Genomic DNA, 20,115 nt, shown 5'->3' on the forward strand with positions numbered 1-20,115 from the left:
CAGGCATTGAATTGCTTTGACATTGTGATTAAGTATAATACATATAAAACATTATTTAAAAAATATTGTCCAAATATGTAATGTAGAAAAATGTCATAATTTTTTCTTCCGTCCCAGAATTTAAAAATAATTCAGTATAATATATCAGCTTCTCGCAAGCACCATTTTGTCAGTGATAATCAGGGGCAGGTGGCTGCAAACACGTGGTTCCTAACCTTAGAAAAACTTGCTGGAATTATTATAACTCAGAGACTAGTGAGTGCATGAATGTCTCTCCATCCAGGAAACAGATTCTAAGCCTCATTTCTGCATCTCAATACAGACCATATGGTACAAATAAGAATACGCAAAAGGGCAAGCAGTGGTCTTGTTTCCAGCTTGAGGGCCTGAGTAACTTCCAAGTGAGGACACTGCCTGGCCCTGAGGCCTTCTGTGGTTAATCAATCTCGAGGGGAAAAAAAACTAAAATCTGGAGTGAAAACCAGAATTATCCAAAGCAACAGAACACCAGAATCAGATACACCCCATCACAGTACTTGGCAGCTTCCTAAGACAGCACGATTCTACTCATGCATAGCAGGAAGGACATTGGTAATATTCCATAAAAGATGGAAAGTCAAGCCTGGGACTGGGCAAAAAAATATATATAAAAAAAAATTAAAAAAGAGAAGAGATTAGTAATACATTACAGAACTGTAAAGTCGTACAATAACTGGAAGATCATTTGTACAAAGAAGCCTGCATAAATCTGCAAAGTACCTTTTGCCAGATGCACATTACCCATGACAACTATTCATAAGTCTGTGGTTCCACAAGCAGCTAAGCAGATCTTATTGCTGCAAAAGTAAGGAAATCCTGCTCCTCCTCCAATCTTACATACCTTCTCCCTCCTGTATCCTTCCCCATCCTCCTTCCCTTTCCCTCAGTCCCAGATGTACAGTCCCACCTGTATCCTGGCTCCCATCACCCTCCCTGGCTGATTTAACTTATTGGAATGTCAGGAAGCTTTTCACTAGCTTTTTTTCTGGTCTTGTTTTCTGTTATTTCAGTGAATGAAACTGTCAAAGAAGTGTCTGACAAGTGCTGAAGCTGGCACAAGGTTAGCAGCAGGAGTGTGTGGCCAGGAATAGCATGGACAGAGAGACACGGAAGGTGAAAACAGCCTGTTTTCAGCATTGGTGAGCATTGGTGAATGCAGCACTTTGTGACGTATACCCAGCTGGTGGCAGAGCCTTTAGGACTCAGCTTTACATAAAGAGAATAGTCCCTTGACTTTAGTGATTTGCTGCTGTTAACACCTATTTAGCAGTTATTTGCAGATTGGCTAGGTATACAAGAACAAGTGCTGCTGATAGAGGTGCTTGGAGTATCTGCAGAAACTCTCAAAACCACTTCTTCAAGAGTGAACATATTCCCTAACTTCAGCTCTATTCTTGGGTCATTCACAGGGAAACTGGAGATGTTTGTGTAGCTGCCCAGTGAAAAACTCTGCTGGCCTCCTTACTTGTCTTTTCCTGGATCCTGCCCACCAAAGCGCAGTGCAAATACACGAGTAGTTAAGTGGCTGTTCAGTCTGCAAGATTGCAGGAGCATGTAGGTATATGAATGCAAACATTTTCTCCTAATTTAGCAAAGGAAAAAAGAATACATACTGAAAAACGGCATTTTAAGATCGAGATAAGTAACCTCAGATAACTGTCTAACGTCAGCTCAAGAGAGAGGTAAGCATGGGAAATTTTTACTTCCATGTAGCTACACGAGGTCAGGCTATGAAGTCCCCACCTGCACTTTACCCTGTCTACCAACAAAATGTGGAGTCTCCCTGTAGAGGGTAAAGATGTGAATCGTGAAGGGGTTGGTGTCACACAAATGTATAATGATAGTTTATTTATTTTGAAGTTTCCTCTTTGGGAAGGAAAACAAAAGTGTCTACTTTTATACAAAACAATGGGTTTTCTTTTAAAAAGCATATGAATGGATGTTGGAGAGGGACTCTTTATCAGGGTCTCTAGCAACAGGACAAGGGGTAATGGGTTTAAACTTAGCCAGGGGCAGTTCAGGTTAGATATAAGGAAGAAGTTCTTTACTGTGAAGGTGGTGAGGCACTTAAATGGGTTGCCCAAAGATGCTGTGAATGCTCCATCCCTGTCAGTGTTCAAGGCCAGGCTGGATGGAACTTTGAGCAACTTGGTCTAGTGGAAGGTGTCTCTGCCCATGGCAGGGGGGTTGGAACTAGATAATCTTAAGGTCCTTTCCAATCCAAACCATTCTGTGATTCTAAAAACAAGAAATAAGTAAAATATCCAAATGTAATGGGACAGACAGACATGTCTGGCCTTATCAGCTGGAGACCGAGCAGGAAATACATTATTAAACATCACCATCTACTGGATGACAGCATTTTTTCCTTACAAAGGGAACCCTAAACTTCTGTGCTGAATTAAGTAGTCTCACAAGCCTCTGCTTTCACAAGTCTGACACTGCTTGTAGAGTTATTGGCAGGCAAAGGTTTGTGGACCTTTTCAGTGACAAGTTGGGAAAACATTTTCAGCATTAGGAAAACAAACTCAAGAAGTTCATGGTGATATAATGCAGGCTGTGAAATTGTTAATAAGCCACAATGGGAACTTAAAAGCTAGAAGGTAGAGGTAGTCAGGCACAGGGGCAATGACATCCTTTGAGTAATCAGTTTGTTTTCTTGTGGTATGATTGTGTAGACACACACACACGTGCACAGCACGGAGCTGCACGGCTGTCCCCTCGGGTAGCTCATGCTGACTGCAGTTCCATAGTTTTGAACATTATCCACTCATTCTCTTGGCTGCACACAGAAAGTTCAGCCTTATTTGTGTGATTTCACAGCATCAGGAGTAGCAGTGAGGCTCACAGAGCTTGCTGAGGGCAAAAGGCATCAGTGCAGGTTACAATCCTCCACTATAGCTTCTGGGCTGGCACAGCTGAGCAGTGAAGGATGATCCTCTTCTCCACTGAGAGAAGTCCTTGGCCTCACAGTTAAGGACGGCTCTTTACTTATCTGATACTTCGCCCCCCTTTATCCGACTTTGTATCTCCCCACCTCATTTTTCTTCAAGTTTCAGAGAAGCCACATCACTGTGTGGAAGAAATGGATGGTACGAGTATCCTCTTCTGTAGCAGAAGAAAGATCTAATGGAGAAGTGGTAAAACTTTGAGGGCCCTCTTCTTTCTTTCCCTTTGCTTTCTCATTTGCTTTAGTTTCATTTGGTTGTATTCACACAAGCAGTGACTCAAGCCACCAGAACTAAACAAGTTCTTGAGAGAAATTATTTAGAAGAAGTTGCTGAGGTATAAGCACCTTGGGAAGGGCTCAGAAAAAAAAAGCTGCAATAAACACGGAAAGGCAAAAAATTTTTCTTGATAGCAAATGATGTTCTAAAGCCATCATTACAATTAGTTCATCGAAAGGTTTGATTGGATAACTATTGGAAACAATAAATCTGATATTATGGAGGATGCTTCAGTGCTTAGACCCTTTAATTCTTAGATAGATATTTCTCTAAAGAAATTTTTGTGATTAAAGAACTTATTCCTGGTTATATCATTTCAACAGGTGTTGTCAGTGACAGGGCAAAATGCAGAGAGGCTTTTAGATTAGTGCAACAATTTTTTTTTTTTTGTTGTTGAGAAAAAATTATCTTAAAAACTAAAAAAAAAAATCTTATTGGAATTGTTGTGGAATTGTTGGTATTTAAAACTGTTCCTTGTAATGAGTCACAGGAAACCAGAAATGGAGCATCAAGAGAGCTAGAATCATGCTACGTCAAGGCAGAGAGAATGACAAACACTGATGATAATGAGAAATTTCTTTATTATTTCCTTGTGGAATACTGGTATGTACCATACTGTTACATACATACTGTCCAAATATTCCAAATATACTGTCAGCATATTTGGAAATAAATAGGTGTTAGAGTCTATCAAATAGTCCTGATGTCAACACCACATCAGAGCGAGGATATGAGGTGAAACAGTTTCTAACACTTATGCAAACACCATGAAGTTACACAGGAAGAGATCAATAACAGACTGTATTTCTATTGCTGCATTTACCTCCCAAACCTTTTCCAGTACAACACACAGAACCCCTCAAGTAGATTATTGTTACTGGCAATTCACACTGATACAAATAATGTTGAAAACATTTTGTTTCAATGTGCTGTGTTGGCACATTGGAACACTGCAGCAAGATAAAATGGTGCAATACCTGAGTGCTGATATAAAAGACATTTCACATGCAAGTTACTGAAAAATTATTCTACTGTGCTACAGAGCACATGTGCATGAGCCTTCACTCCAGGCTGCATAACAGAATCTATTGAATTTTGGTGGGATTGAACCACTACAAAATTCACTTTAAACTAAGGAAGACTTCCTAGGCTCTCAGTACAGACAAGAAAGAGAAACAGATTTGTGAGAGGATGATTTGTATCGGTGGGTAACATGCCTGGTATGAATCATCCCTGGGAGACACCTTTTCTTCTGCACTGACTATAAAGGGAGACTTGGAGTGACTGGATCAGACTCAGAAAACTAACTCTGAGACAAAGACTAGAGGGATCCCACGCTTCAAGGACATATCATAAAATCACAGAACAATTTGGGCTGGAAGGGACCTTTAAAGGTCACCTAGTTCAACCTTCCTGTAATGACCAAGGACATCTTCACCTAGATCTGGTTGCTCAGAGCCACATCTAATCTGACCTTGAATGTTTCCAGGAATGGGGCACCCACCACCTCTCTGGCCCATGATTTCAGTTAAATATATATATATATATATATATATACACCCACATATACAATTTTTGAATACAATGACAAGAAATAGATACATGTGGATATATAATTTAACAGTTCTACTTCATAATTCAGTTTTTGCTCAGTAATGAGCAATATTGATAGCATTATGATTCTCAGTGGACACACCACAAAATGGTAATAACTATTCCTAGGCCCTAGCAATGCTGTCATGCCTGTGGTACTTCTGGCTCCAGCTACCCCAGCTCTGCATCAGTTCCCTCCCTTTTGTCTCCCAAAGGCTAAGATCATACATCTTGGGTGCACAGCCCACTCCAGCAGCAGGGAGCTTAAACGTGCGGTAGGACTGTCACCTGCCATAGCTTTTGGTGGCCATCCTTTGCTACAGCAAAGAGCAGGAACACACAGAGTTGCTGCTCAGAGGGGGTTCGTAGATCTCAAAAAAGGACCGAGTGAAGGAGAGGTGTTGTGCAGGGACAGTCAGTCTTTGAATCCCAGGAATGGGAGAGAGAAGGAGGTCCCAGTACCCTCTGGCTCACTTTGTTCTGCAGACTCTAGCAAACAATAAAGTCACCAACAGCTCAAATGCAGAGTTAATGATGATAAAAAGAAAATTATATCCCAGGCCATCATGAACCACCCTGAGCTTCCCCAGCTTCTTCTCCAAACAGTTCAGCACTGCACTGTTCGACTCTAGTGTCAGGAAATGTTGGTACAGCTTTTCCCAGCCCTGTGTCTAAGGCACTGCTTAGCAGAAACCAGCCTTCTGATTGATACAGGATGACAGCCGTGTTCCCAGCTTCCAGGGAAATTGCCTCTTCTCAGCTATGACAAATTTTTGAGACACAGATGAGAATCAGAGCTAGCCTTTGGGAAAGGCTTTTCTTTCTTATAACATTGCTAACTTAAATATACATATTTTTTAGGCAAAATATGAAATACCTTGCTATAAAATTACTGCTTTGACTCCTAAACCAACTACAGAACATCTACCTGTAATCAACTGAAGTACAGGGTTATTCTTCCCATCTGCTTCATTAGTTGTTAGATGTTGCTGAGCCGATTCGCACACAGTGCAGGGGAAAAACAGTCCCTGCTGCAGGAGGGTTGGTCCAAGAGCCTATTCTTCTAATTACATTGAAGCTATAGATGGACTATTGGCTTAAAACTTGAGTTAGATCCTGAAGATTTGTTTCTAGCATGGAATCCATTTTGAGAAATTGGGGTTTGCAGCTCAGATAGCTGTGCTCAGGACTCAGAGCACTTTTCTAGCTATGATACTAGCCTTCGAAGAGAGTACAGGGGTAAGAATGCTAAGTGATAATGAAAACATATGTTTTGTTTATATGAAATATGACCTTTCCATCAGGATGAATGCTTCTGAGATTACATCAAACAACAGAAAACCAGGAATTAACTCCCTGAGGTAAAAAGAGTAGTACACAGTGTGTTAATTATTTTGTAAGAGACCTTTTCAGTTGCCTCAAATCAACACCTTCAATAGGCAGGTGCGACAACTTGTCACATTTAAGGTCTAGTAAGCAGAAGATGGACTAGTGATGACTTGCTTATGGTGGAATAGGTGCTTCAGAATGCATTAGTGAGGCAAAGGCTCGAGGGAAATCAGGCAAATGAACAAAAATAATAGCAAAGATGCCACTAAAGGCAGAGTTGAATCTGGCCCAACAGACTGGTAAATGGGCCTGTAAATAGAAGCAATATGGTACAAAGAGAACAGTTGGAACTGGATGGGAGCAAGAATGGTCTGAAAGAAGGTAATGAGGGGTGAAATAATTACGGTAGAAGATGAAAACCAAAGCTAGGGCAATTGGTTTAGTTCCAAGAGTGAAAAGGTGTCACGATTTTTAAGTTGTACTTGTTTGGTTTTGGAAATGAAATGACAGCCAGAAAGGAGACATGCTAACAGTCCTCAAATACTGGCAAAGTGACAAAAATAGAACAGGGGTAATCATGTTCTTATACAGATAGAAAAAAGAAGCAGTGGACACAAGCTGAAGGGAGATTGTTTAATAGAAATTTTTCATTGACAGATGATCTGGGCATGATGTGATCCTCCACCACTAGACATCCTTAAGAACAAGTGAGAGAAATTATTTTTGGATCATATAGGTATAATGATACCTGTCTGTAATCCCAGGGTGAAAACTAGCTGGTCCCTGGACTGGACTCCTCGTTCAGTTAATCCATGTGTTGATGGTAGTTAGAATTCATTAGAATCGCTGTGGATATTCTGATGTCATAGCAAAGGAAAATCCTGGTCTTAAGAAATAACTACGTTTAGGTCCCTACAACCAAAAAGACGTAGGATTTTGCCCATGAAAGTTCAACACAAGGATTAGTAGCTGGGAAATTTTATTATATTGTAGAAATATTGATCCTCGTGGGCCAAATTCTGAACCACTCAGGTCAGCCAAGTCACAGAGAAGTCAGAGGGTCAAATGTGATTTTACCTTGAAACAAAGCCATTGAAACCAGAAGCTGAAGTGTCTCAATGAGTTAGACTAATAACTGATTATGCTAAGGACTTGGTGCAATCCAAAGCACAAATACAGGCTGAGCAGAGACTGGATTGAAAGCAGCCCTGAGGAGAAAGATCTGGGGGTGCCAGCTGATGGGAAGCTCAATATGAGCCGGCAGTGTGCTCTTGAAGCCCAGAAAACCGACTGTATCCTGGGCTGCATCAAAACGAGCGTGACCAGCAGGTGATCCTGCCCCCCTACTCTGGTGAGACCCCCCTGGAGTACTACATTCACCTCTGTGGTCCCCAACACAAGAGGGTGAGTCCATTGGGAGGCCATGAAGATGATCAGAGGATGGAGAAAGCCTGAGAGAGTTGAGTGTGTTCAGCCTGGAGAAGAGAAGGCTCAGGGGAGACCTTAGAGCAGCTTCCAGTGCCTAAAGGGAACCTACAGGAAATCTGGAGAGGGACTTCTGACAGGAGCGTGGAGGGGCAGGGTAAGATGTAATGGCTTTAAACTGAAAGAGGGTAGATCTAAATTAGATACTAGAAAAATATTCTTCTCTATGGTGAGAAATACTCTTCTCTAGTGATGAGACACTGGAACAGGTTACCCAGAGAAGCTGCGGCTGCCCCATCCTTGGAAGTGCCTGCTAATCAGCACCCCTTGCTCTCACCGGGAGTGCATGAGGGGAGGCCCTGCAGGAGCCCTCTGCTCTGAAGAGATGCGGGGACCCCCTGCGGCAGCCCCTTGTCTTTGTCGCGACGGGGCGGCGGGCCAAGAGCTGCACCTTCACGCAAGCGGGAGGCACCGCTGGCAGGAGTTAATCATTAAAGTTCCCAGCAGAGCCACTCCAGGCAGGCTCCCCTGAACCTCCTGGGCTTCCAGCCATGCCCTGTCCCCTCCCGGCCAGGTGCGACTAGCCCAACTGAGCACCACGGCGGGCGGGGAGACAGGAGGCAGGGACAGGCAGGAACACGCAGAACTCCCCGCCGCCTCCCGTCAGCGACAGAATCCCGGGAGAAGCCCCCTCCGCGGACACAGGGGAGCAGCCGTGAGGAGGGAGTGGCGCCCGCGGGCCGCCCCTGCCCGCTCAGGAGCAGCCCCCTGCTCCCTAAGGCCGCCGTCGCCCCGTCCCGCCGCCCATGGGGCTGAGGAGGCGGCGGTGAGGAGCATGGCCAAGGGACCCGAGCAAGAGGACGCCTTCTTGCACCTCCCTGCCGCGCAAGCCGGGCCCTCCGCCGCGCAGGAGGACTGCTACTCGGACTTGCTGCCCTACGCCGAGGAGAGGCTGTGTGCCGCGGAGGGCCCCGAGAGAGGGCTCCCGGAGCTTGCGCTGCCCGCCGGTATCAAGGCAGGTACGAGGTGCGGCGCCGGCAGCCCGCTTGTGGCAGCCGCAGGGCAGGGCGGGTGCGGGCAGCCCGGGTGAGGAGCGGCGGGCGGGCCACCGAACCGTCGGTGCTGCTCGGGGTCCTGCCTCGGGCGGCCCTGCCCGACCCGTCTCCTCCGGCAGTGGCGGGCAGGGAGGCCGGTTAAACGGACGCCTACCGGGCCGCAGCCGCGTCGGGAGGAGGCGGCGTGCTGCTGGACAGTAACGATGCTCTTGTGTTTCTCTTCTTGCTCATCCGCCGGCGCTCAGAAACGCGCTTTAACAGCGAAGCCCTGTCCTCGGAAGAAGAGGATGCAGGCACTCGCGACGGCGTACTGAAAGCTGCAGACCAGAGCCCGTCTGCGAAGAGGAGCGTCGCGCAGATCATGAAGGACAAGAAGAAGCAGACGCAGCTCACCCTGCAATGGTAGGAGTGCTAAGGCGAGCCGCTGCCGCCCTGCCCCGGGGGGACCTTCCTGTAAAGCCGAGGCTGCAAGGGGTGCTACACCTCACAAATCCTTTAGGAATAATTGTAATCTGTGGGTTTGTGGGGTGATGTTTGGTTAGTGGTGTTTTTTTTTCGGATAAGCCTCGTCTACGAATAAGGACATCCACCCCTAAATTTCTAGCAGAGGTTTATCAGTTAACTGAAACCTCCAACAGATTCTCACAGTATGTGGCTATTGATGAAACCTATCGAACAAAATGTAGAAATGAAGCATTACTGAAGAATTATTTTTGTGAATGAATGTTTTAATTATCCTTTAAGGCTATGGCTGTTAGATTTCCACTGCCTTATAATGTATATTTTTACATCAGAATCTACCCTGCACGGAACTTCTAACTTCATTTTATCTCGGAAAAAAAAAACAAATAGCAGGTAAAATTCTGCAGACATTAACTGATAAATGTTTCTATTAAAGCACATTTGAAATTAGGAAGGAGTGGTGTTGAATTAAATGGAATTTAGTTACCAAATACAGACTGTAAATCGAGATTTCTTTTTCGCTTCTAACTGAAAAATGAGAGCAACCCAAGTTACTCAGTTTCGTAGTCTAGTTTACGTCTGATTTAGAGCATAAATTGTAAGGATTTGGGTCTGATGAGTCAGTGCAAAACTATTCTGTGCGCAGCATTTACTACACAGTATTTTCTTACAGATTTGTGTAATTTGAGAAAGAAATGAACTGCACATCATCCCAGGAGTAGCAATTAATGTAAACTGATAAAGAAACAGGACAACAGTGAAATACCCAGCTGTTACCAAAAGTTCAGTTCAAGTGAAGACAGACATTTTTTATTTCAGTTTTTAAAGTTTTGCTATAACGACCATCAGTAGGCACTTGTATTCTGTAAACTGATTTGGAAGCTACATAAAAAAGGCACCCCTTTCAGAAAAAGCCAGTTCTTTGCTTTTCAGTATGGTTTGGTCAAGAAATGGATTCAGGTCCAGCGTGGACAACAAAAAGCAAAGGTAGGAAAAGAAGACATGATAGCACAGATATTAAAAATACAGTGGGGCAGAAGATGCAAGTCCAAGCCCCTGCTCTATTCAAAGGACAGACTTGAACCTTTCATAGTCTACTAAGTGCTCTTATTTTCAGAGAAAGGCTGGCTCTTGGGTGATGATAATTTCTATAAAACAAAAAGCTCAAACATTGAAAAAGACTCATTAAGAAAAGGGGCCTGGCCCCAGGTTTCCCATATTCTGCAACTAGCATAAGCATCAAGAGTGAAGTTAGTCTGTGGTATCTGCCTTATTCAGGAGAAACTTATTTGGGTGTTTTCATGGAATTTTTCAGTAAAATTAAAAAAGAAGAGGGCAGTACCAAAATCAAGAAGAAAAATGAGATCAGGAGACATGGAATGTTGCTTCTTACTCTGGCAGTTTCTTTCTCTGTACAGGTTGGAAGAAAACTACATCGTCTGTGAAGGAGTTTGTTTACCAAGATGCATCCTATATGCACATTATTTAGACTTCTGCAGAAAAGAGAAGCTGGAACCTGCTTGCGCTGCAACTTTTGGGAAGGTAAAGAGTAAATGCCTTCATAATTTACTGTATTAATACTTTGATGGAATCGCAATTTAGTACACCTGTATTGAAATTCACATTTTCTACACACATGGAATCAGACTACATTGTTTCATATGACAGGATTTCGTGACATCAGATTTAGGAAACTGAGATTCCCTTTCATTTATTGCTACTTCATACAAACAAAGACGTTCTGTCAGAGAGATATTTCTTTTCCTTTTTGATGATGATGTTAACAGGTTCTTTCCACAAAAACAGATCTGACATGGTGGACACTTTTAATTATACTAAAGGCAGTGTAAAGTGAGATGTGACACAATAAGCAATACAAGAAGAGGAATAAAAATTAATAACACAGAGAGCTCCTGAATGAAAAACTGTTGATTCATCCTCTTTTCTACCCTTCTCTACAATTAATCCTAAAATCATTTAATGAAAGGGAGATGTGAACTCTCCAAATTAAATTCTCAGTAGTTAGTGAAACAGGAAACCAAAAATGCTCAAGGATCATCTTTTTTTTAAACAGTACTGATCTAGTAATTGTTCATACATAGCAAAATGCATTAATTTAATTAAATAATAATAATGGGGTTTAAATCCAGTTCATAAAATGTTCACTTAGCAGTTTTTTTCTCTTAAGTTGGATATACTGAGAAAGTGTCTAATTTTCATTACAGTTTCAGTATAAATGAGGAAGTCAATAGCTTTCCATAAAAACATTGTTACACAGTGATCTGTCTGTTAGATACATCTTCTACCTCTATTACTGAATTACTTTTTCACTTAATAAACATTTGCGTTAAACATCATTCTTCACAGGAAGCGTAGGATGTTTTTAGGGCGCTAATCTCAACTTCAGGACTACAGTGACAGAATGTTTTGCTTGATTTGGATTGAATCATGTAACATGAATTCTTTATGTGCAGCATAGAGCTAAAGGAAAACTTCATAGGGTTTTAGTGAGCATGAATAAGTTTAAGTCTGTTCAACAGTTTGATAGTCAATGACACAGAAGTACCTGTGAGACAAATATTTGCCTGCTTTAACATTCAGATCACACTTTCCAAATAAAAAATAAATTTATTTTTAGTTGTTTGACTGTAAACAGAATGGCTAGAGGGCAGACCTTTCCCTGGTGTTGTTTAGGTCTCTGAAGCAAAAGGTACGGTTGCACTTTAGGGACCTGAAGGAAGCAGGAGCCTGGTGAAGAAAACCAGATTTTAAACTGTAGCAGTGAAAGCGGAAGGGAAGAACAGCTGGGAAGGGTGGGAAGAACATCTGGGAAGGGTAGGAAGAAGTTTTTGGGTGGGGAGACCGGAGTTACATAGCAAGAGGGACAAAGGATGAAAGCATAAAAGCATGGAATGATAGAACCATAGAATCAGCTAGGTTGGAAAAGACCTTCAAGATCATCCAACCATAACCCCAGGACTGCCAAGACCACCACTACACCGTATCACTGAGGACCTCATCTACATGTTTTTTGAACACTTCCAGAGATGGTGATTCCACCACTGCCCTGGGCAGCCTGTTCCAATGCCTGACCACCCTCTCTGTGGAGAATTTTTTTCTAATATCCAATCTAAACCTCCCCTGGCTCAGCATAAGGCTGTTACCTCTTGTCCTATTGCTTGTTACTCATGAGAAAAGACTGACCCTCACCTCACTACAACCTCCTTTCAGGTAGTTGCTGAGAGAGATAAGGTCCCCCTGAGCCTTTTCCAGACTAAACAACCCCAGTTCCCTCAGACTAAACAACCCCAGTTCCTCATCAGACTGATTCTCCAGACCTTTCTCCAGCTTTGTTGCCCTTTTCTGGATCCACTCCAGCACCTCACTGTCTTTCTTGTAGTAAGGGGCCCAGAAATGAACATATTATTTGAGGTGCAGCTTCACCAGTTCCAAGTACAGGGGAATGATCACTGCCCTGGCCCTGCTGGCCACACTATTTCTGATAGAGGCCAGGATGCCGCTGGCCTTCTTGGCCACTTGGATGCAAGCTGGCTCATATTCAGCTGTCAGTCCGCACCCCAAGGCCTTTTTCTGCCGAGCAGCTTTCCAGCCACTCTTCCCCAAGCCTGTAGTGTTGCATGCTTAATTGTTTCTGTTGTGAAGTGTCACAAATATTTATTCATGGACTACATTACACCATATACTAACACTCCTTCTATGAACAGATTGCTAAGAAAGCATACCGGTGTTGGAAATTAACCCAGCTTTTTTCTCTTTAGACCATTCGCCAGAAATTCCCTCTACTTACCACAAGGCGGCTTGGAACAAGGGGCCATTCAAAGTAAGGCTCATTTCACCTGTGTATCCACTAACACAATTCATTCTATGAATGACATGTGTTTCCATGTCTCCACTATATATAATTAGTATAACATATCCTGACGGGCATGGGGGTTTTATTCAGATGACAAGCTGCAAATGATAACGTTCAATAATGAAACTGATAAGAGAGTTTGAGTTTTGAAAACATTACTTTAGGCATAGTTTCTAAAATTAAACTAATTAAGCTTCTAAACCTTGTCATTATATTCATAGAACCATGCGTTTATTGCAAATAACTGTGGTTTTCTTTGCCTTTTGCAAACCTAACAGCTTTCTTTGTCTTCCTTACATAACTATATGGATTAATTTAAAGACACTAGGAAAAAAACATTGCCTTAAATTGAGAAGAAGGAATACATTTGGTCTATGTTGTGGGTAATTCATAAAAACTCTGAAAAGTACATACCTATAGTGTGGTCATTTCATAAATAATGTATATAGTTAATTTGTATATCTGATCTGTGGAATATTAGGCTGTAGGAATAGATCAGATAATTATATATCACCTGTGGAGATATTAGTATTAGTTCTGACATTATGCTTTTGGTCATAGTAAACCAGTGGTGAACAGTGGTAGCAACATGTTCGCTTACATCTAACGTCCATTCTATGTCCTGATATCAAGACTGCTGGGGAAGGACTGATGAATTGTCCCCAGTCTGATTTTGTTTTTTAACAGGGGAATGCTACTTATAAGGAAATGAAAAAACTGCCTAGTGTGTGCCTAGTGTGTTGGCTTAGGAATGTAGAAAAGTCAAAATAATGCTCTAGGATGTTGCTAGAGTCAAGCTATGAGTTAGGCAATTCTAGGAAAACTTCTGTCCCTGTTTGGGGAGTGACAAATGCAACAGTTCTCTGTAGTGCCTGAAACCAAGTCTGGCTCTGAGATTTCCTGAGTGTTGTGCTTTAAACTGTTATTTCAGTGTTTATTAACATCCAGTTAAAAAAAGATACTTAAACCTAAATAATGTGCTGATACTATTCAACATAAAATAGGGCTAGTTAAATAATTTTGTTCTTTTAAAGTAACCTCCAGAAACATAATGGCTTTCAATTCCAAATAATATTTAGACCAGATCCTTATCTGTGTATTTTTATTTATTTCAGAATAGATACTCCAAAAAATAAATTATTTCTATGAGGAGCAAATTAAGATAGGTATTGTGTCCAGCTTTCAGTGTAAACACAGAAATTGAATATTTATTATTAATGCGAATATTTTAGGAGATGCATACCTTTAAACATGTGAGTAACCCTAGGGTTTTTCTCATGCTTCAAATTAAAAATATTCTTATATACTTACTGAATAGGGTTCATGAAACCATCCTTGACTTATAGAAGAAAGCATGGAGGGATGATGGTTTACTGAAACAAAACTAAACCCCAGAGTTAGCATTTTGCTAATGAATAGGATAGAGAACCAGAATTACTGGCAGAAGAGACTCAAACATTCTGTTTGGGAAAACTGTTTTGAATGACTTAGCCTTGAAAGACAAAGTTATTATTGTCTCTCAGTAATTTATAAGCAAAACTCAAATTGAATGGAGACTGTAAATGAAAATAAATACAAGGCTGTGGTTTTCCCCAGTGCTGTGCAATATACAGCAAATGTGTGAAGGACTCATTGTTTACTTTTATATTTTTGGGAGGTTGATTCATGTTGTAATGCTTTGTTTTCTTCCTGCCGTAGAAACATAAGAAATAGCCAGTCGGTTCCAATGTAGTTTTGCTAAAGAATGCACTGGAGATGTCATTTGTGAATTTTAAGGTTTGTTGCAGTATAAATGAAGGTGGGGAAGAATTTCAATTTCCAATTTTTACAAAGGCATTCTATTTCCTGGGTATGTCTCAAGTATTTATTTTAAATAACCATTAATTAAGATTCAAAAGGAATAAAGTCTGCATAGAGTATTTTTGCTTTTTTAACTGAGGACAGTTTCTGTCACAGTCTTACAAATTCATAATCCATGGATTTTTTTTCAAGAGAGAGTACATGGTCTGCATTGTATAGAGAAAAACTGGAACTGAAGTTAATTTCTCTTTGGAAGATGAGCTATTGATGCTGAATAGAGAGGCTTGGGGGAAAGTCACTGTTAGAAAGATTATTTGTAGAAGAAAAGAGGGATTTCATGTATTGTCACCTGTGATGAAGTTTAGCTATTTTTATGGGCATAAACTCATGTAGATTTAATCTTGCAGATGGACATCTGCTGCTGGTGTTGTGTTTAAGATTTTAGGATATCTGGCACAATCTGTTCAGGAATATTTGGCAACCTACTAATTCCTCAGTGCATTGGTTAAGTCTTACACAGGCTCATAACCCAACATATTTGAAGAACCACTTTTAAGTTATAATGAATGAGATAATATAAGGGGGAAAGTATTCCAAATGCTCATCATAGTTTTGTTCTGACATATCTAATGAATTGATAACCAGGATCCAGTCAGGATCCAAACTTCCAAGCATATCATGTGTCTGAATAATTTAAAACATTGTAAGTCAACTTCTATTAAGGAAAGGAATATATTTAAAATCGAGTTTTTGGCATGGAAATCTAGCTACAAAATTAATTGTGTTGAAACGTGTGTCACTATATTCCCCTTTTCTCTAAGACATTTAACATTACGAGCGTGGAAATGCCTCAGGCCCAACAGTTCTTCAGCAAATCCCATATCTCTATTGACCTTGGTATTATGTGCCATATTTTCATACGGATTAACTGTTCTTGAACAATTTCCTTAAAGGGATGAGGCATTGGCAGGTTTTGTTAGAACATCTGGCATTTGTTTTTCCTTTTTTTTTTTTTTTATCATCTGAGTTTTCCTCGAAGACTTTTCCTCTTCAATTCTCATTTCCACTAGGATACATCTACATTGTTCTTGCTGTGTAAAAAAAGGACCTCATAAAAGGCACAAGTAACAATATCTCCAGAGACTGAATAGATCAGCAAGCAGTCATAGAGAAGTGGCAGTATAAATAGTGGTCTCTGATTATCCATTTATCTATCTCTGATGCTGTGAACCATATTCACCTCAGAACCACAGACTCACTGAGGAGCAAATTCATTTCTGCTTTCACCAGGTAGCAGTTAGTAACATAAGTCTGATTTCAGAAGTATTTAAATTAAATTAATAAGCAAGTTAAGGGACTATTCATCAGTTTCAGAAAATGACTAGTTATCCTCTGCTTTTATGTCAACATGAACTCTAAATATTGTAAGCTGTTTCTGTGTGGAACAAAGCAGGGTTACTGAGACTGGTAAGAGACACTTCTTACTAGCAATTAACTCCTATTTTTTAAGCGTGGTAGTGTAGTGACATTGTTTTCTTTCTGTTGTTATTTCAATATAATGTTATTATGAGCAGTAATAGTAATATCATCACTGACAGTGATGATTTCACACAGCATTGCCTAGGTGCTCTGATCATAGTCCAGGGCTCTACTGCACCAGAATCTGCAAAATGAAAAAGACAATTCCTCTCCAACAGAATCACTATTCTTTATATATATCAAGGAATGAGATGCCTTACTGGGCACTGCATGCACACACAGTAATGTATTGAAAGAGCCTGGCTGTTCTCAGAAATCAAAGAAAATCAGTTTCTTTTTCATCATCTTCAAGGTGACAGAAATAGGTTTTCTCCCACACCAAAACAAGGCCAAGCTCTTTCAGACATTCTTTTGAGCATGGATTGGGTTTGAGAAAGACATTCTGCTCTTAGGTGTGGGATACAGGTTCTGTTTTAAGGTGTGAGACACACAAATGTTAGTTCCTCCTCTGATTCCAAGCAGCATTTGTCATCTCCAGTTCTGGGCAAAAGAGAGACTTAAAAAGGGGTCTTAGAAGTTCAAGTCTAGACTCTCTCTCTCTGTGTTTACATCCAACAGCATATTTGTATGAAAGTGTTAGGACCAAAACACTCATTTAAACATTTGGCCAAGAAGGTACAATGCACTGGATGCAATTTTTAAATTAAGTTCATTCGTTGCATGTTCATGCTAGTCACTCCAGATTGGTGATTGTAGGGGAAGGTTTCCATATTCCTGCTAAGTGGAAGAAGATCCAGCATGATAAATACTGCAAGCTGCTCTCTTAGATTAGTATTTCATAACCAACAGTTGTCTGTGCAGTAGGTTCTGAATACACCTTTTTGCATAGGCAATATTGGACATACGGTGGTCACTGCTAGAATTCAGTTATGCCTTCATGGTACATGGGTTACCTGGAGCAGCTATTTGGGAAATGTACCTACTGCTCTCAGCCCATACACACAGGAGACTCTTTGAGCTCAAGTTACAATTTAATTTTTTGTAGACTTTGATCAATGATGAATCTTAGCTTTTACCCGTCATGTCTGAAAACTATTATCTTGTTTATTAGGAGTGATTTAGTGGGTTAATAAAACTGATATGGCAGCTGTCCCTGTGATAACAAGTTATTGCAAGTCCCTGAACAGCTTAAGCCTATCATTTCCTTATCAGCTGTCATTTGTGTGAGTGTATGCTAAAATCAGGGCTACTAGTTGTGTAGGAACATATGTTACAACAAACCACTGCAATTAAAAGAGGAAAGCAGTTCAGCTTGTTTTTCAAAAGGTTTGTTACAAAAATTGAGAGTAAGTTGCTTGTGATGACTTTTCTTTTATTCATTATATAATAGCAATATAAATAGTAAAATACTTATATACTGTACATACACATAGAAATATGCATATAAAGACACAGAAAGAAGTTACATAAAGTAGGTTAAGGATGTTATCAGTGTGTCTGGGATGGGTATACTCAACTCTCAACAGGAAGCCCAAAACAAGCCATTCAGCTAACAACTTTGGCTTCTAAGAGAATAAAAATCTTCACAACTTACTATTCCATAAAGTATGCCTGAAAGAGCTTGAAAAGTGCAGATTGTACTTCTTTTTTAATTGCTTCTGCATAATGACTAGAAAGCTGTATTTTTTAGTAGTAAAAACTACACAAAGAGCTGAAGGAAATCGGAATGGTAACTACTATGTCTTGATACACACAGAATAGGCACTGGAAATACCTATTCTCCATAACAAAATGTCACAACAGTAAATTCTGATATGTTGGAGGAGGAGCAAGTGTATTGTCTACCACTGGAAACCTGAAAATCCAAATCATACAACAGTTCATGTTTCTAGCCCAAATATGTTAATATTGAATTAGATATTGAATAATCTAGATACTGAATCCTAACTTTCTAAAGAAGTAATGTTTTTCCTTGTCTCTGCCCACTCCAACTTTAGCAGAAGGGAATTCCACGTTTGTAGTGAAAGGATGGAGTTTTAGCTTTAGAATTTTCAAAAAGGCATGTGGTTAAAACAAAGAGATTTAGGCTGTTGAAATGAGATACAGGCAACTGCTTGCTTACATGGCCAACAACAAATGTGCAGATAACATTGTTAAGAAGTAGTCACAGCTCTGTTTTTTTTTCATCCTGTTCAGTGCACCAGCTTTGCAATGCCAAGATGAAGTAAATGTTGTGATTTGCAAGAATCCATACACGTGTATTTTCAATACCTCTTGTGTCACATGTAAAATTGCTTAATTTTCATAAAAGAACTAAAAATATTGATGCCTGTAGCATTTATGTTAGAACTCTGACAAATATTAGGAATTTCCAGATCTGGGTATTTGGCCCAAGTCTATCTGTTTAATACTCTAAACCAAAAGTAGCGGTTGAAAACATTCAGGACTTTAGCTCACAACATAGATGACACAGTACTATATGAGAGCCAGAGGACAGCAGTCTAGCAGTAGGGCATTTAATGAAAGGTCCCACTGGCATTCTAAACCATGTTGAGGTGTCACTTTGCTTTGATCAGTCAGCTCTGACTTTAATGGGTAAAAAGGGAACTGTTATGAGCACATGATCCTATGTCTTAGCTTCTGGCTATTAATGGGTATTTAAAAGTGGTCACTTCACCACATCACCATCCCTCAGAAGAATAGAGTTATAGGCAAAAAAAAATTAACAGTAAAGATGCAGGGGAGAAACTATTTGCCTTCCTGTGGGTCACCAAGTGCCACTGCAATCTAGTGGTATTATGTTGGCTCATCAGTTTCAGGCGAAGAGTAAATGCTATGCTATTTAACAGCAGCCACTTTCTGTTCAGACTTCTTGGCTGTAAAATCCTGAATACATACCACAGTCTGTCCAGAAATAGAATGACTATTTCAGCTGAGGTTTTCATAGCTACCTCGGATAAGCAAATATGTGTCACACAAATGAACATTTTCTGAAGCATCTTTTATATCTAATGGCTTTAGTCAGCTTTGCAAATATAAGCATTTGAGGGGTTTGTTCTTATCTGTGACTGTCCCATACAAAAATGGCTGTCCCAAACAGTAAAATTATAATTTCTTTTAATGGGTATCACCGCAAACAGCAGAGATGAGCTGAAAACTTTTGTTTATGTGTTCTAGGACTATTTGTTGGGGGGTTTGTGTCGTAAGAGTAAATTTCTTCAAGCTTTTGAGAAATTTCCGTGGAATTAGTGCAGTGCAACGTACTTGAACTAGAAGTATTACTTTGGAGCAGTTCAGCTAAACCAGCTGCCATGGTGTTTTCAAGCTAACTTCAGTAAAACCCAAATGAACCTGAGTATACTGTCCATAACATTCTTAGACAAATTTGGTTTAACACAATCAGTTTCTAAATCTATTGAGTGGAATTTTTAAGACAGGGCCTATCACCTTTGATAGATGAACTCAAGCAAACTTTGCCATGACTGGTAAAGAAAGAGCTGCCCCCAGCTTGCTCTCCTGCCCTTCTCCTGAAGGTCAATTCTTTTGTAGCAAAATCACTGGAAAGCAGTAAGTATCTACTGCATAGCTGCTTTCCTTAGCACCAACCCACCCTTTTTAGTGTCTTTGGTTAAGGTGTTGAGCTCAGCACTGCAGAGCCTGAGCAATATACATGTTTCCTTCTTTCATCTGTATTTGGGAGCAGTGATCTCCAGGAGGGCAGCAAGGAAGACAAATGTGGATGAAAACTGCTTAAGTGGCTGAATAATTCAGTCAGCCTGCAAGCTGAAAGAAGAATGAATGAATGAATGACAAGTTAGCATTTTAATTCATA

The 20,115-nt window shown here is 40.6% G+C and overlaps 1 protein-coding gene across 1 annotated transcript in view; it reads left to right on the top strand.

Moving 5' to 3' along the window:
* The first annotated feature begins 8,427 nt into the window (after positions 1–8,427).
* The window catches only part of RFX6 (regulatory factor X6), a 39,228-nt gene continuing 27,540 nt past the window's right edge, over positions 8,428–20,115 (top strand). Inside the window, exons 1-4 of the mRNA XM_057413196.1 lie at positions 8,428–8,632; positions 8,914–9,070; positions 10,549–10,672; positions 12,910–12,971. Coding sequence (XP_057269179.1) covers positions 8,449–8,632; positions 8,914–9,070; positions 10,549–10,672; positions 12,910–12,971 — 527 coding nt within the window. The 5' untranslated portion in view covers positions 8,428–8,448. The remainder of the gene's footprint in view (positions 8,633–8,913; positions 9,071–10,548; positions 10,673–12,909; positions 12,972–20,115) is intronic.

This window comes from Pezoporus wallicus, unplaced genomic scaffold (genome assembly GCF_028554395.1).
Source record: "Pezoporus wallicus isolate ANWC-B61680 ecotype Strahan unplaced genomic scaffold, APGP_CSIRO_Pwel_v1 contig_7505, whole genome shotgun sequence".
NCBI lineage: Eukaryota > Metazoa > Chordata > Aves > Psittaciformes > Psittacidae > Pezoporus > Pezoporus wallicus.